Source organism: Apaloderma vittatum, unplaced genomic scaffold, assembly GCF_000703405.1.
Source record: "Apaloderma vittatum isolate BGI_N311 unplaced genomic scaffold, ASM70340v1 scaffold14121, whole genome shotgun sequence".
Taxonomy (NCBI): domain Eukaryota; kingdom Metazoa; phylum Chordata; class Aves; order Trogoniformes; family Trogonidae; genus Apaloderma; species Apaloderma vittatum.
The window spans coordinates 8,051-22,596 of NW_009698581.1; the positions used below are offsets into that span (position 1 = coordinate 8,051).

Consider the following 14,546-nt stretch of genomic DNA (forward strand, 5'->3'; position numbering starts at 1 on the left):
CTGGAGCCTCAATAAGAGCTACTGCTTATAAAAAATTTGAGACCTCTCTCTTCACAATCTCAAGTTCTGCTTGGCACCACTCCATTTAATTAATGCATATACATTTATCCATTAATTTTAAAGCTTATTTTAAAAAATTAATGTAATATTGATACTTAGTGTTTTCTTCATAATAGACCACTTCCATCTTCCCCCTGCCATCTCCACTCTTCATCGGGAATGTTGGTCATAGTGAAGTATTAAGATAAAATCTACACATGGTTTATTTTTAAAAGTCTATGACTGACCATTGCTTAAATCATCAAGGAAAAGAGTATACAAGAATAGAACTCAATAGCAGCATCCCAGATGTCCATATACAAGTTTTGGACAATTTTATTGCTCCAGAGCTTAAACCTGTGAAAATATAAGCACACAAAATTTTCTAACAAAAATACAGTTGTGTCAAAAAAAGATTTTCTATGCCCTCTAGCATAACAGCAATCTTTGTTTCACTTTTTTTTTTTTTTTTTTTTAGAATGAAACACTACCCACAATTGTTATTTCTATTTATTTTTCAAGATGCAGCAGCGGAGCGTTGCTGCAAATCAGCTTCCCACCCTCCCTACCGATATCCACTTCGGGGAGGGTTTTGGCCAGTTTTGCAAAACCCTGCTCCATTTTGCATGAACCATAAGGTAATTCTGAGGGGCTGGACCAGGGGCTGGACCAGAGGCTGGACCGTGGGCAACCTCACCCCAGCCATGGGGTTCTCTCTCCCTGCAGCAGCTGCAGCTCCAGGGGGTTGAAGAACCATTAATTGTGCTTTGGTTTCAGCAAGAAAATTTATTTCTCTCCTTCCCTGAGCATTACAGGCCAGGGCAGATGGACACCTACACTGAAAACAAGATCATACCTAGGTGTTGCGCAAAATACTTTCTCCACTAACAGATCTGAGAATTTCAGAGCCTAATCTACATGCAGCCAGTATTACAAAGCAACAGGAGGGAGGTCACCTATGGTAATGGAAAGTCTGCAAAAGTGTTGTACTTCTTCGACGCACACAGATTTCTTATTATGCAATAACATTTAAAAAAAAATCTCACTTACTTGATATTTTTGGAATCCTAATTTCTTCACTGCTGCTGCCATCCCCGCCATCACTGACTGTTCTTATTTCTATGAGATAATCTTCTTCAAACGGTACCAGAAGTTCAGCTGAAGTGTTGTTTGTCTCCAGTATATGTGTTTTACTATGTCTGTTTTGTCTATACAAAATCTAAGTAAAAAGGGATTAGAAAACAAGAGTTATTTTTTTAAAGGGATTTTTTTTTGGCTGACAATATCTTCTGCCATGTCACAAACTTTTCAGAGAACTATCAGCATCCTGCAGGGTATTAAAGTTAATTCAAAAAATAGAAATACATTCTGTAGATTTGTGATGGAGACTGTAGCAGGCATTTACTCCAGCTCTCGGGAGAGCCTTTGTCTGCTAGAAGGAGACTCACCTTCAAAGTAGGTTTAGGAAATCCTAATCCAACACACTTATGCTCTTCTGTAAATATGGAAGTTTGCCACACCATTACCCGAGACTTCAATATGCAGCACCTTTTCGGATACAGAACTCATCTGACACTTCAGCACTGAGTTTGTAGGGGTTTATTTTTTTAAATTCTGCCTGGTTATGGTGAGCATTTACAGTCAAATAGAATTACTCACATTGACTTCTGTGTAAAGTCACCACCTGCTAGTGAAAGCTGGGGACATGCGGTATTTTAAGTTTTTAAGAACTTGAGAAAGGACAGAAATTGGGATAGCAGCACTGAGGAAGCACATTTCTACAACTAAGCATGACAGATCCAGGCTTGCACTTAGGTCTGTTTGCTAATGAATCGTTGGGCCAAGGTGCAGAGCAGCCTGGGGAATCCAGACAGGGATCCCAAAGACCATGAACAGCTTTTTCATTGCAAGAAGACTTTCTTCCTTGCTAGCACATCAATTACAATGTTTGACTCTGTTTTCTTGACATTCTTTTGACATATTTTTTGCAAAGAAGAGAAACTGAAGATTGAAGCAGAAGGAGAAACAAGGAACATACAAAAAATACCACAGCAAATACTTAAAGCATTCTTTCCTCACATCAAGATGTAGTTGGTAAGTGCAGCCTAGAAGCAGGTAGGATAGATACAAAGGAAAAAAAGTTTAATAATCTCTCTGTTTTCTTGACATTCTTTTGACATATTTTTTGCAAAGAAGAGAAACTGAAGATTGAAGCAGAAGGAGAAACAAGGAACATACAAAAAATACCACAGCAAATACTTAAAGCATTCTTTCCTCACATCAAGATGTAGTTGGTAAGTGCAGCCTAGAAGCAGGTAGGATAGATACAAAGGAAAAAAAGTTTAATAATCTAGTTTTAACTGGTCGGTAAGTGCAGCCTAGAAGCAGGTACGGTAGATACAAAGGAAAAAAAGTTTAATAATCTAGTTTTAAGTTTTTCCCCAATGTGTGGAGCTACTCAAACACACTCACCAGGGTGTAAAAGAGTATGATCTCCAGAAAGATTGCAAGGTGGATGTTTTTTGTGTCCTTTTCCTCCTTAGACAATAATTCTATGTAGACACTAAAATGCCTAGCAACATGAGAATCTTGATCCTGAGAACACTCCCTCATAGAAGCACTCTCCACCTCTATTTTTACAATCCTTCAGGACTAGAAAAGTCTTTCCATAAGTCTTTTGGGGTCAGAGCCATTGCAAACAACTTTAAACTAAATTTTTCTTTCCTTTAAAAATGAATTTATGGGAGTGCTTTTTACTTCATTCACATTGATCTTTACGTGAGTGTCTTCCTCTTTCTTTTCAAAGATACATTTATGAATTGCCAGAGAGTGAGAACTTTTAAAAGTGTTTTACGCCCGTCCTTAATGTTTAACAGACTGTTCTCCACTTCTTATATAAGAATCTTTCCCCAGGAAAACGTGATTGATGAGTAAGATGACAAGGGAAAGGAGACAAGAGAGATCCAGCTCTGGTGACAGAAAATCACTGTGTCAGGATAAAGAAGTCCCACTCTGAACCAACTATTTGTATAAATGTCAGCCAACCACCCCAGTAAAAGTCACCCTTTTCCAGGTAATGAACAGGCACCTTTCAACAAGTCACTGTTTGTACCTATATTACAATTAATGAGATAAAGAAATTACTCACTTTGTAGCCTAGCACCTCTGATTCGTTTTCCATTGTTTTTACGTGTTCCCAGTTCAAGCAGATCTTGGAATTTGTCAGCTTCCAGGCAATGTTTGCTGGGGGTTGACTTGGTGCTTTAAAAAAATAAAAAAGATGATGATAAACACAAGATTCAAATGAATATTAATTTGCGTCATGTAATTGAATGAGCTGCTGACATGGAAGTAGCAAATGCACAGGTGTTTCAAATCTAAAAGACTAAAAAATATTTTCCAGTCCATCATTGCTCTCATATTAGTCAGAATAAAGACCTATTCATAGCACAAAACCACTTACTGTGAGAGTTTGTTTTCAAAATTAGGAGAAGCCTGACAGTGTCTGACAGTTCACGTTATATTTGGTAGATTTTTTTTTAAGTGCTATGTTGTTTCTGTCTGTATTTTAATGTACAAGAGAACGTTTTGCTGTATGGATTTCAGAAAAAAAAAATAAAACTAAGAGCAAAATACAAAAAAAACAAGATTATCATCAGCCATGAGGACAGGTTACAAAGAGCTACACATTAAAGTCTCCATGTGAGCCATCATGAAACATTGCAGAATTTTATAAATTCTCAGCACAATAGGCTGAGTGTAGCTTTTCAAAGGCTTTTTCTGCCTAAGTGCCAGGACTTTGAAAATTTGCCTACAAGTGACTCAAATCGAATCCTGTGTGAACATGTGAGGTTGAAACTGTGCCTTTCAACTGTATCTCAGATTTAACAGAGCACATTATCTCCTTCTCCAGGCTGCGTCCTCCCAGACCTTGCCTGGGAGGGCAACACTGGGGGTGTTAGAGGTAATAAGGGCTTGAACAGATTTAAGAAAAAAGAGAAGAGATTTGGAGAAACATGTGAATATCCCAGACCTGACTTTAAAATGCTAAACTTCTGGGATCCTTCTTTTCACCCTACAGTTCCCATATTGATGATATATATGTGTCACTTAGAAAGTATTGTTGGTTTACTAATAGTCCCTTTGGAGAAGGGATAAATTGGTGGTGCCTGTTGTTTCGTATATATTTGCTCCCTGACTGTGAAGTTTAATCCATCCCACTGGTAGGGAAATGAGATGTTAGTGGACTACTCAGGTAAATTTAAGTAGATTTTGATCTTTAAGTCCTTTCCAACGTTGATGTTTCTATGATTCTGAGATTCTATGATTCTATGTTCTTCCACGAGCCATACCATCAGTGCTGGAAAAAGGTTTTTCTTTACGAAGGCATTTATATGCATTCACATTTGTAAACCTTCAAATTTAATTAAATATTGTTTGAAACCTCTTCCTGGCTTTCAGCAAATATTTTATGTAAGGAATTTGGTAACAAGAAACTCACAGGAGGCAAAGGATGTCAAATACTGCATTGTCTGTATTCTGAAAGTCTTGGGAGCACCCAGAAATGGGTCAATACTGCCTTAGTCAAAGATTTTTAGCAAAGTTCTTTAAACTATCTCAATTCATGGTGCTTGGGCTGCAAAACCACCACAGGATGATTTTCAAAATAAAACTTTGCTATACAGTCAGGGACCAGAATAGGTGGTAACGTAGCGCTTCCCCAAATCCATAGTAGTATCTGCAAGCGAAACCACTGCAAAAAGTTCTTCAGATATAAGTTCAGTTAATTTCCTCAGTTAGTTTCTTGTAATCATCATTGTCAAGACTAATAGAAGTATATCTGTAATGTTTATGAAGTTAATAAAGTTAATGAAGATAATGAAGTTAATGAAGTTGTTCATGAAGTTAATGATGTTACTCTGTGTTTTAGGTAACACTTGGCCTTTTTGCTGTTCTGAGTTGAGCTTTATCCTTGCAAAGTGTTTCTGATACCTATATCCATTGATGTATATATTTGTAAAGAAAAAGCAGTTTCTGAAATCCATGACATCTAAGTAAAGAAGCAGAAGAGCTGAGCTTCACAACTCCTAATGTAGTGTGTTCAAGGACAGAGAACATAATTTCCACTTTCCTCAGAAGTTTAAACTTAAACCAGGATATCAACTTAGACCTTAAATTGAGCTCAGATCAGTATGTTTCAGTCAGAATTGCACCTATCTGGCAGAAGGACCATTTTAGTTTTGCTCAGTCTCTACAATAATGGTGTGCGCAGAACATTGCAGGAATTCTGGATGATGAGTAGGAAGACCAAGCTTTTATCCTGAAGTTAAAGGTCCTGCTCTAGGTGCCTATTGTCTGTATTCTCTTGTCATTTTATTTCCACTCACATTGAAAGTGCTTGCATCTTGCAGAGATTAGAGCTTAAAACTTTAATATACTCTTTTAAATATTAAAAAGGTTATTGTGACTTTAATTTTTAAATGAACCATTAGCACAATCCTGAATTCGTCAGAAGATGAAGTCAATGTAAAACAAAAGCAGATTCATTCCTTCTATGTCTTGTGACTTGACTGCCAAGTCTTTAACTTGTGTTTCATACATATGCACAAACTAATGTAGGGAATCATTTCCAGAGGCGACTCCATTTCCATTAAGAAAGTGCCTGTGAGTAGAGTCCTGTCTGGGTCCTCAAGAAATACCTTCTCTGGCTTTATTTTAGTTTTTGTTACTTACATTATATAATAACTTTTATCATTACCTGATTTTAAAAGTCGGATCCTGTCTTGCAGTTTGAGTAATAGTGTGGAACAGCACATAAGCAAGAGGAAAATTGGTGAAAGACAGGAGAAATATTTCCCTTTGGGTGCAAAAAGGGCTGTCTAAGGAAGATATAGTCCAAGGAAAATGTAAAAAAAAATTAGAACGCTTAAACAATAACGAATTTGGGGCACTCTGGTGCATAGCAGATTGCCAAGATTTCCTGCTTTACGACCATTTTGCTCTTAATGTACGTTTACTTTACAGGTTCAATCCTGCAGGATGGTGTTCAGTGCTTCCCTGTTGCCTTGGAGGATGGCCCCATGAAAGCATTGGCTTTGTGAAGTTGCTTCTCACAAACAGAATAGCATATTGTTTTGCTTCCATAGTTGCAGAATATTTTTTTTTAAAAAAATGACTAAATAGTATTTATATGAATGCATCCCATATGCTATGCTCTGCAAGGCAGAGTTTAGAGATTTCCAAAAAGCACCGTATTTGGAGCATTCAACAGTTTTCTTTAAAAAAAACAACCAACAAACAACTCCATATTCCTTCTCTCAAATCTACTGTTTGTCTTGTGGATCATCTTTCCTTCATCGGCTCTGCATCTCTTTTCAAATTTCTTGAATGTAGGTGGCACGTTGTTTCAATTCAGAAAGAAAATATGAATGCTGCTACACTGTATGGACACAAACACTGGCGTTGCCTCAGTTTGTAGGTACACAAAATTACTTTAGTGTACAAATAGAATAAGATAAATTAAATAACCTCATTTAAGTTGATGAGAATTTTGCCTTCCATTGGGACATTGTGGCTTAATTTTATGATGAAATTTGGGTTCCGGTTTTCTTCGATATTGCAACATTTGGCAGAGAAGGGTCAAGGGAAGCTGAAATGTCACTATCACACTTGGGACTTTGCAACATTTGTTGTACAAAATTGAATACTCACGTGATTTTTTAGTAGTGACATTTACGGGGCTGCTCGAGGGTCCTGTCCCTGCAGTGTTATAAGCTCGAACTGTTGCAAAATACACCGTGTTAGCTTTTAGACCTGTGATATTTTTGGCTGTTACATTCCCACTGACTCTGACTTTACCAGCTGTGCTTTCCTTGGGATCGTCAGTCCAATATAAAACCTGAAAAGCAAGAACAAAGAACAGGCAATTCACTGCTTTCCATCAGTTACAGATTTAGCTGCGAAGCAGACATGCTGACATTGAAAATTTCGAGGAATACAGGATTTTTTTCCTGTTCAAAACTAGCAGGAAATAAAATGAAGCACAAATATTTATAAAGAAGGAATAAAATATCAGAGACTGAATACCAATTAAGGAAGTGAAATCCTTAACTTTGTAGATGTCCGTAAGAAAACCTTTGATACGATCAGAAATTCAAAAGCTTGCTTCGTGTTATGGTTTGGACTAAATTAAAGAAAACTTTAAAAGATACAAAGAAGCATTTATCTCAGTCATCTAAGAGGTTTTTTAATTATTTTGTGTCCCACCTTCAGTTTTGATTCAGTGGCAGCTATTTAGACCCGAGGTGTTTTTTGCAGTGACTAATTGATTTAGGATGGTTTGTGTACTGTGCATGACTCCTTATTATATTTATTTACGCATTTGTAATGATAGGACAGAATTTAAAGTACTTCTGACTTACTTTATTCAAAAAAAAAAAATTTAACTGTGCAAGTAAAATATCATGAAATCATATCTCAAGTTGCTTTAAAATACCCACAAAAATTCACACAAAAATCTGTGCACTTCCACCTCACTCTTCTGGAGGCATCTCAAGTCTGTCCTAGGGGGTTCAGATCCAGCTGATGCCGGGTTTCTGCTCCCAGTGTGTGCCCAGAGTGGAGCATAAGCTGCTGGGTACCATTGGGCTCTGGCAGCATCCATCCATCCTTACAGCTCCCCTTGTTCAGACCCTCAAATGCCCATCCCTGAATCCAACTCCGAAATTAATGCCTTGACAGCAGCAACACATCCCAGTGCCCAGGGTAAAAAAAAAACATTACTTATTAGTAAATGATCAAACGCTCACTACAAAGGGCCTCAAGTCACACTGGGGGAGGTTTACGTTGAGTATTAGGAAAAATTTCTTCACCGCTATGATTGTCAAGCACTGGAACAGGCTGACCAGGGAAGTGGTGGAGTCATCTTCCCTCGAGGTATTTCAGATCCATGTAGATGTGGTGCTCAGGGACATAGTTTAGTGGTGGACTTTACAGTGCTGGGCTAACAGTTGGACTCAATGATCTTTTCCAACCTAAACAACTCTATAATTCTAAAAGGAAGGAGAAGCTAAAAGCTTTACAAATGTGCTGCAGCACAAGCTTTGGACAGCAATGAAGTGCGTTTATCCTGGTTTCTTGTGTAAGCAATGCTATGGGGCATGTGCATGCCCCCAAACTATCAAGTTCGTGCTCAGGCAGCGTTACAGCTGAGTAAGAGGAGGGAGGATCACCTTTTTTTGTGTAGAATAAAGCACGAGGCCTTTTATAGTAGCCATCACAAATGATTAATCTTGAAGTTTTAATTTACATTACAAAAAGTCTGGGGCAGAGCTGCAGTCCTGGTCTGTAAATGATCGTGATTATCTCAGGTGAAATGTTGCTTAATGAGAGTGGGGTGAAGAGCTCAATCGGCTGTTGCCTTGGAAGCAAGGGAGAAGGAAACAGAATACAAATGTGGCCAGGAAAGGGATATCTGTAAAGTGTCAGGCACCAGCTCCAGCTGCCTCACCTCGTAGCCCAGCACCCTGCCCGTGTGCCGGTTCCACGCGATGGGCTGCCAGGACACCTCCACCTCCGCCGCCGAAACGCTCAGTGCCGAGGCGCCCACGGGTGCGATCTGCGGCTCTGGGTGAGGGGACAAAACACAGCAGGTGGGACATCTAGGTTATCCAAAGGGTGTTCTGTCAGGAACCCAGGGAGAGGCAAGAAAAGAGGAAGAGATTTGGAGGGAAAGCAGCAGGCAGAAGCTCAGGAAACCTGATGTGAGTTACTGGCTTTACCACTCATTTATTGCAAAACCTTTTACAGCAAAACCTGTTTTCAAAATCGGTCAGCTGGGACAGATTTGTAGAGGTCAGCTGAGTGGTCTGTAAAGCTGCACCCTCCGAGAGCTACATTTTTTAATGTCTGCCGATTTTCCCAGCCCACTCAGGGGTTGTTCCTTGGGGACAGCTGAGTTGAAACATGCTCTTTACCTCAAACGCTTATGAAAATCTGCCCTTTGCTTCCCACCCCCCCCACTTCAGTTTCCCATCTATTGTCTCATATTTCTCATCCATCTTCAGTGAGTAGCTTTGAGTAGGCTCCTTAACATCCCCAATCCTATCTGGCTGATCACATCTGGCTCCTGATCACACCTGGCTCCTTATCATACCAGGCTCCTTAACATCCCTGATCATATCTGGGACCTACTGATGCTATCATTACTAATAAGAGTAAAAGACATTACCATCTTCTCCAGAGTAGACAACGGATATGGAGCTCAGGGTCCCTTCTCCTTCGTTGTTGTAGACACCAACCTTCACTTCAAAAGGAGAGAGAGGTGAAATGCTTTCATTCCTGTAAACATATTTGCTTGCTTCCACTGAAGCCACCACTGCTTTTGTCCAGGTTGTTGAGCCAAGAGGACGAAACATAATGATGTAGCCAAAACCTTCCCCGTTTTGTAGTTCTTCTGGAACTGGCTGTAGTGACAAGGCAGTCAGTCAATAAGCATTTGCAAGTATACACTGTTTTAATTGAATCTTCATTCTCTGAGTGTATTTTAGTAATATCGATTTAGTTGACTATGCCTTAGAGAAGATAATAATGTTTGCTCCATCAGTCAATGTAATATTGAAATAAAAATCAAAATAATAAATCTATTGAGGCAATCAATTTAGAAACAAAAGATCTGATCAGCTCCATTAAAGTTATTGTCTTTCAGGCGTGAAGTTTTCAAAATTAAAAGCATTTCACTCAGTATGGGTTGTAGCTGGTTTGTTTTGGGGTTTCTTTTTCCCCAAGGGGTATATGAATGCTAATTTTAAATAAATGATTTCAAAGAAGAAAAAGAGTCAGTAAAGGAGCAAATGTGCACACAGAAGCACACATCAGCCTCATAACTGCCTGCATATGAATATAGTACTCACATACACTTTTAGCACAAGTGAAAGTCTCGAGTGCATAAACATATTCTTATTTAAGTTTGTTCAGAACAGAAATGATATTGCAGCTCAATGTGGCAAAATTAATGTTTCCGTTAACCAAATCTCATGTCAAGATGTGGATTAATGATTCATATTGAACAGGCAATTACACCAACACTGTATCCAGCATGAACTTCTTTTTGTTTTCATGGGTTAAAAAGACTTCTACATTGGCTTCTCAAAGCAAGAAAACATTTATGAAACACAAAAAGATCAGTAGTACATGGAAGATAGAAACGTTTCTCGGCACAACTTCATTTATTTTAGATGCTTGCATCAAAGTAATATGCACAGAAAAGCAGACATGAAAAATGGTGCGAAAAAAGAGAGAAAAACATAGGAGCAGAACTGCAGCCCCTGTGATCGCTCCTGGCTCCAATCTCCTCTCCTGCAGAGAAACTCGTGGGAGCACCTCGAGAGGATGGGAGGAAAAAAATCAGGAAATACATCAGAAGATTTCAGGGCCCTTATTTTATCATTTTCTTCATAAATTCCTTCTAATTCTAACAGTAAGCCTGGCCTGCCATACGTAACAAATGTGTTTTAACGTTTTACAAACCCTAATTCCCTAACGTGGCCCCTTCTCTCTCTTTTCCAGGGAGAGTTAAGTGTGAGGGATGATGGTTCACTGGAAATTTATAAGAGTTCAAGCTATTTTCTAGAGCATTTAATTTGTTTTTGAGGGTTGTGTGACCTCAGATTTAATCAAGATGTTTAGTGAGTTCATCACAGAAGGCTGGAGAGTCGTGTTTGGTGTTGTTAGCTTGGCATAATTAGTATTTCTTCTGACTATTTTTCAGGACACACTGTGGAGCCCAACAGGATAATTTCATTGAGATCTCTCAGGTTGTTTTCAATTTTCATGTTCTTCCACTCCCAAAGTGTAGATCAGTAAAGGAGAAAATGAAACCAAGAGGGAAAGATGCACGTGGAGGAAAATTTTGTTTCGCTCTGGACTGTGGAGAGAGGGGAAGCACTGGCAATATTATTTATCTAGTGGGGATTTTTTTCTTTTGACCTCATTTTTTCCCTACCACCTCCCTTCCTCCCCCCAAAAGGCTGGTTAAATGGCACATTATTTTAGCATACAAGAGAACACAGGTAACTCATCTGATGAATAACATCATTTTTAGTTTAATTTAATCCCTTTTCCTTTCCTTCAAACTGTATACATGAACTTATTCTTTGAAAAAAGACTGAAGTCAAGGGAGAGAGTGGACTGCTTCCCTTGCTTAATCTGAGCTAGAAGTTTGGTGGGCTTTTTTTCTTTTTCATGAAGAAATGTTTCCTATGACTTAACAAAGAGGGGTCCCGTCCCAAATCAGGAACTAAACAGAGGTCACAGCTGAAAATAAGAGACATGACAAGGCTGCCCAGCCCTGCCTGCCAGGCTGGGTGTTGCTGATGGCGTTGGAGTAGCTTCTACTTCAGTCAGATGTCCTCAAAGCCAGAGGAAAGATTTAATTTGTATGTGGTTTTGAGCAGCCACAAAAAATGGAGACTGGGACCTGTGTTTTGGGGAGTTTTTCCATAAGGGCTTTAGCCCCAACCATCTCCTGCCCCATCACTGCACACGCTTTGCAAGATACGAGATCTGGGAAGGGGCTTTTTAGGATGTCAGGCATTGATAGGGCTAGAGGGAATGGACTGAAGCTGGAGATGGATCGGTTCAGACTGAACATTAGGAAGAAGTTCTTCCCCATGAGGGTGGTGAGACCCTGGCACAGGTTGCCCGGAGAGGGGGTGGAAGCCCCATCCCAGGAAGTTTTTCAGGCCAGGCTGGATGGGGCTCTGGTCAGCCTGGTCTAGTGGGGGATGTCCCTGCAGGGAGGTTGGAATTAGATGATCTTTAAGGTCCCTTCCAACCCTGACAATTCTATGATTCTATGCCTTCATCATGTTGCCCACGGGAAGGCTGCTGGGTGGCTGGAGAAGGAGGGCTCCATCCCACAGCTCTTGCTTTCCGCTCTCTGAAACGACCTGTGCTCACTCATTGCAACTTGTAGTATGGCATTAACTGTTTGGAAAATGTATCTTCTCTCCCCTCGCTGGAGCGCTGGAGAATTAAAGGGTTCATCTCCTTTAACGCATAATAGGATATGTCTTGTCAGCACAGCGCTCCAGAATGAAAAACATGTAAACAAAAGTGTGAAAAATATTAATGCAGAAAATGGCCAAGCAGATTAGTGTGTTAAGCACCTCCTGTACAATGGAGATAAGAGGGTTATACAGACTTCTAAACATCTTTATAACATGCCTCTTAAACTGTTTATTTTTATAAATTGTACGCTATAACACAGAAACTTGCTGTGTATCTTGCAGGCTGTTTTCTCTCTGGATGCAGGATGAAATCCAGGCTCAGCCAAAGCCAATGACCAAAAGCTTTTGGATTTCACACGTGGACCCTTCCCCCTTATATAGCTTAGGTTAATTGAGCTCACAATTACCTCCCATGTGATGACCAGCTCAGAACGACTCCCTCCTCCTCCGCTGACATTCGTCGGTGCCACGGCAGGAACTGGAGAAGAAAAGACATTGATGCTTGCAACTACCCACTGCTACTGCTGGAGTCTAGTCAGCGGGGTGATTAGAGATTTTCCGGGCTGAAATGTGGCTCTTCTGCCTTTCAACACGTAGAACGGGGACTGTATTACAGAACAGTACATTTTAAACGAACTGAAATTATGTTTACACGTTTTCAAGTTTATAAGGCTGAAGCCACAGATGCATTTGATACATGAGTACCCTGGTTCAAAAAATTAATTAAAGAAGTTAGTAGCATCAAGTATCTGACATTATTATGCCTCATCAACTAATTGGCAAAACGATGTTCCATTCAGACTGTAGCTGCAACACTACTGATTTACTAATTATGCATTTGTTCAGTAAACATGTTGTTGGAGCAATATATTAATTTTTTTAATTGGCTGTATGCTTTTCTTCGGAAACTCAAAACTCTTAATTTGCCTGTCTCCTTCTCCCAACACCATACATGTCCCAAAGTTCATTGATTAGAGCTTGATTTCCCCATTGCTCCGCCAGAGGAATGGCACCACGGCACAGGGTCAAGGTCAAGCCAAATGCCAGTGTTCAGGGTTCATTTCTCATCGCTAAATGTATGTCTTGGTGGAGAGGCAAGGAAAACATCAGCATTTTTTTGCCTCTTGCTATATATTTCCATAAACTTGCCCACCCCATTAGCCTATAAATATTGGCAGCCTTGCGGAACTGGTTTGTGATATAATGGATGGAATTTAGACAGACCAGCGTTGTTCTTGTTGTATAGTTTGCTACAGACCTCGTCGCAAGGATGACATCATGTCCCTGGAGAAGTATAAAAAAGAGGACAACCCTGGAACTGACTGAGACAGAAACCCCTACAAGAGGGCATTTGTACCGTTTGCCGTCTCCAAATGCTTGGTACTATTTTTAGATTTTTCATTCAGCTCTTAATGCCTGAAAATAGAATGTGTCGAGAAAGAGCTGAGGAAAGGGTCAGAAACAAGCTGTACAGTTACATCTCAGAAGCTTTTACAGAGATTTTTGGCAAGTTTTGCCACGTCTGCCTGCCCTTTCCCATGCCTTCCATCCAGTGTTAGCCAGCTTCAGTAGAGGAAATAAAGGCAATAAGGTCACAGAAATTTATGTCAACACACTATTACTTTTAGATTCCAGCCCACATCTAAATCTTTATCTAGAAATGTAGAAATTTCATGATAATTTTGTTGTGCAGTTATAAAAGTGAATGCAACTGCTAATGGAGTGGGTTCTTTTAAAGAGTTCAGCATAGATATTCAGTTTTGTCACTCACAGTCAATGTCTTTGCACACATCAGAGACAAATAATCAAAGATCGAAAAGAACTTCATTAAAGGAAAAAAATTACAAAACAGAATTTGAAGCCTAGTGTTTCACTGTTTCATGAACCAGTTGATGCTCAATTATTTCATGTGTGAAATGTGTGCAGTATTTACCCCATTTGCATGGGGAAAAAATTTGTACTACTGCTCAGCAGAGCCTCAACTGGGTCATAGTTGAGAAACAGATGAAAATTCACAGCTGAGTGCACCAACAGAGCCTCAATTAGTTCTCAGCTCCATTTTAATGAAATGAACAGTGGCTCATTTGCATCCACAAATCTACTAATGCTCAGATTTCAGCTGGCAAAATAGATATTATAACAGCAAAGTTCAAATTCATCCTTCCACAGCCAGTCCTTTGCTGTCCACACTGTCCTGCTGTTCTCAGCTTCCTATTCTGGTTTAGGAAAAAAGAAAAAAAGAAAGAAAGAAAAAAAAAAAGAAATCAACTGATTTAATATATTTTGAACTAATTCTGTGCTGGGACAAATGTTGTAGATATTCTAAGAAACAACTGGATCTCCCTTTCTAAGGATATATTCATTTTCTGATGTGCAGTTTACATTGCTGTATTATGAGTTCTGTCTTGCCAAACTTCAGAGCTTGGCAAATGAGATAAACACAGAAGAATCACAGAATCACAGAAAAAGTGAAAGAAAAAAGAGCAAGTGGATTGTAAA

At 39.4% G+C, this 14,546-nt stretch overlaps 1 protein-coding gene across 1 annotated transcript in view; it reads right to left on the reverse strand.

Annotated features, from left to right (window-relative positions):
* Positions 1-301: 301 nt before the first annotated feature.
* Positions 302-14,546, reverse strand: part of CNTN6 (contactin 6) — a gene marked incomplete at its 5' end in the record, with an annotated part of 54,392 nt that continues 40,147 nt past the window's right edge. The window contains 7 exons of the mRNA XM_009878078.1: positions 302-396; positions 1,090-1,258; positions 3,188-3,300; positions 6,751-6,937; positions 8,549-8,664; positions 9,269-9,503; positions 12,455-12,525. Coding sequence (XP_009876380.1) covers positions 302-396; positions 1,090-1,258; positions 3,188-3,300; positions 6,751-6,937; positions 8,549-8,664; positions 9,269-9,503; positions 12,455-12,525 — 986 coding nt within the window. The remainder of the gene's footprint in view (positions 397-1,089; positions 1,259-3,187; positions 3,301-6,750; positions 6,938-8,548; positions 8,665-9,268; positions 9,504-12,454; positions 12,526-14,546) is intronic.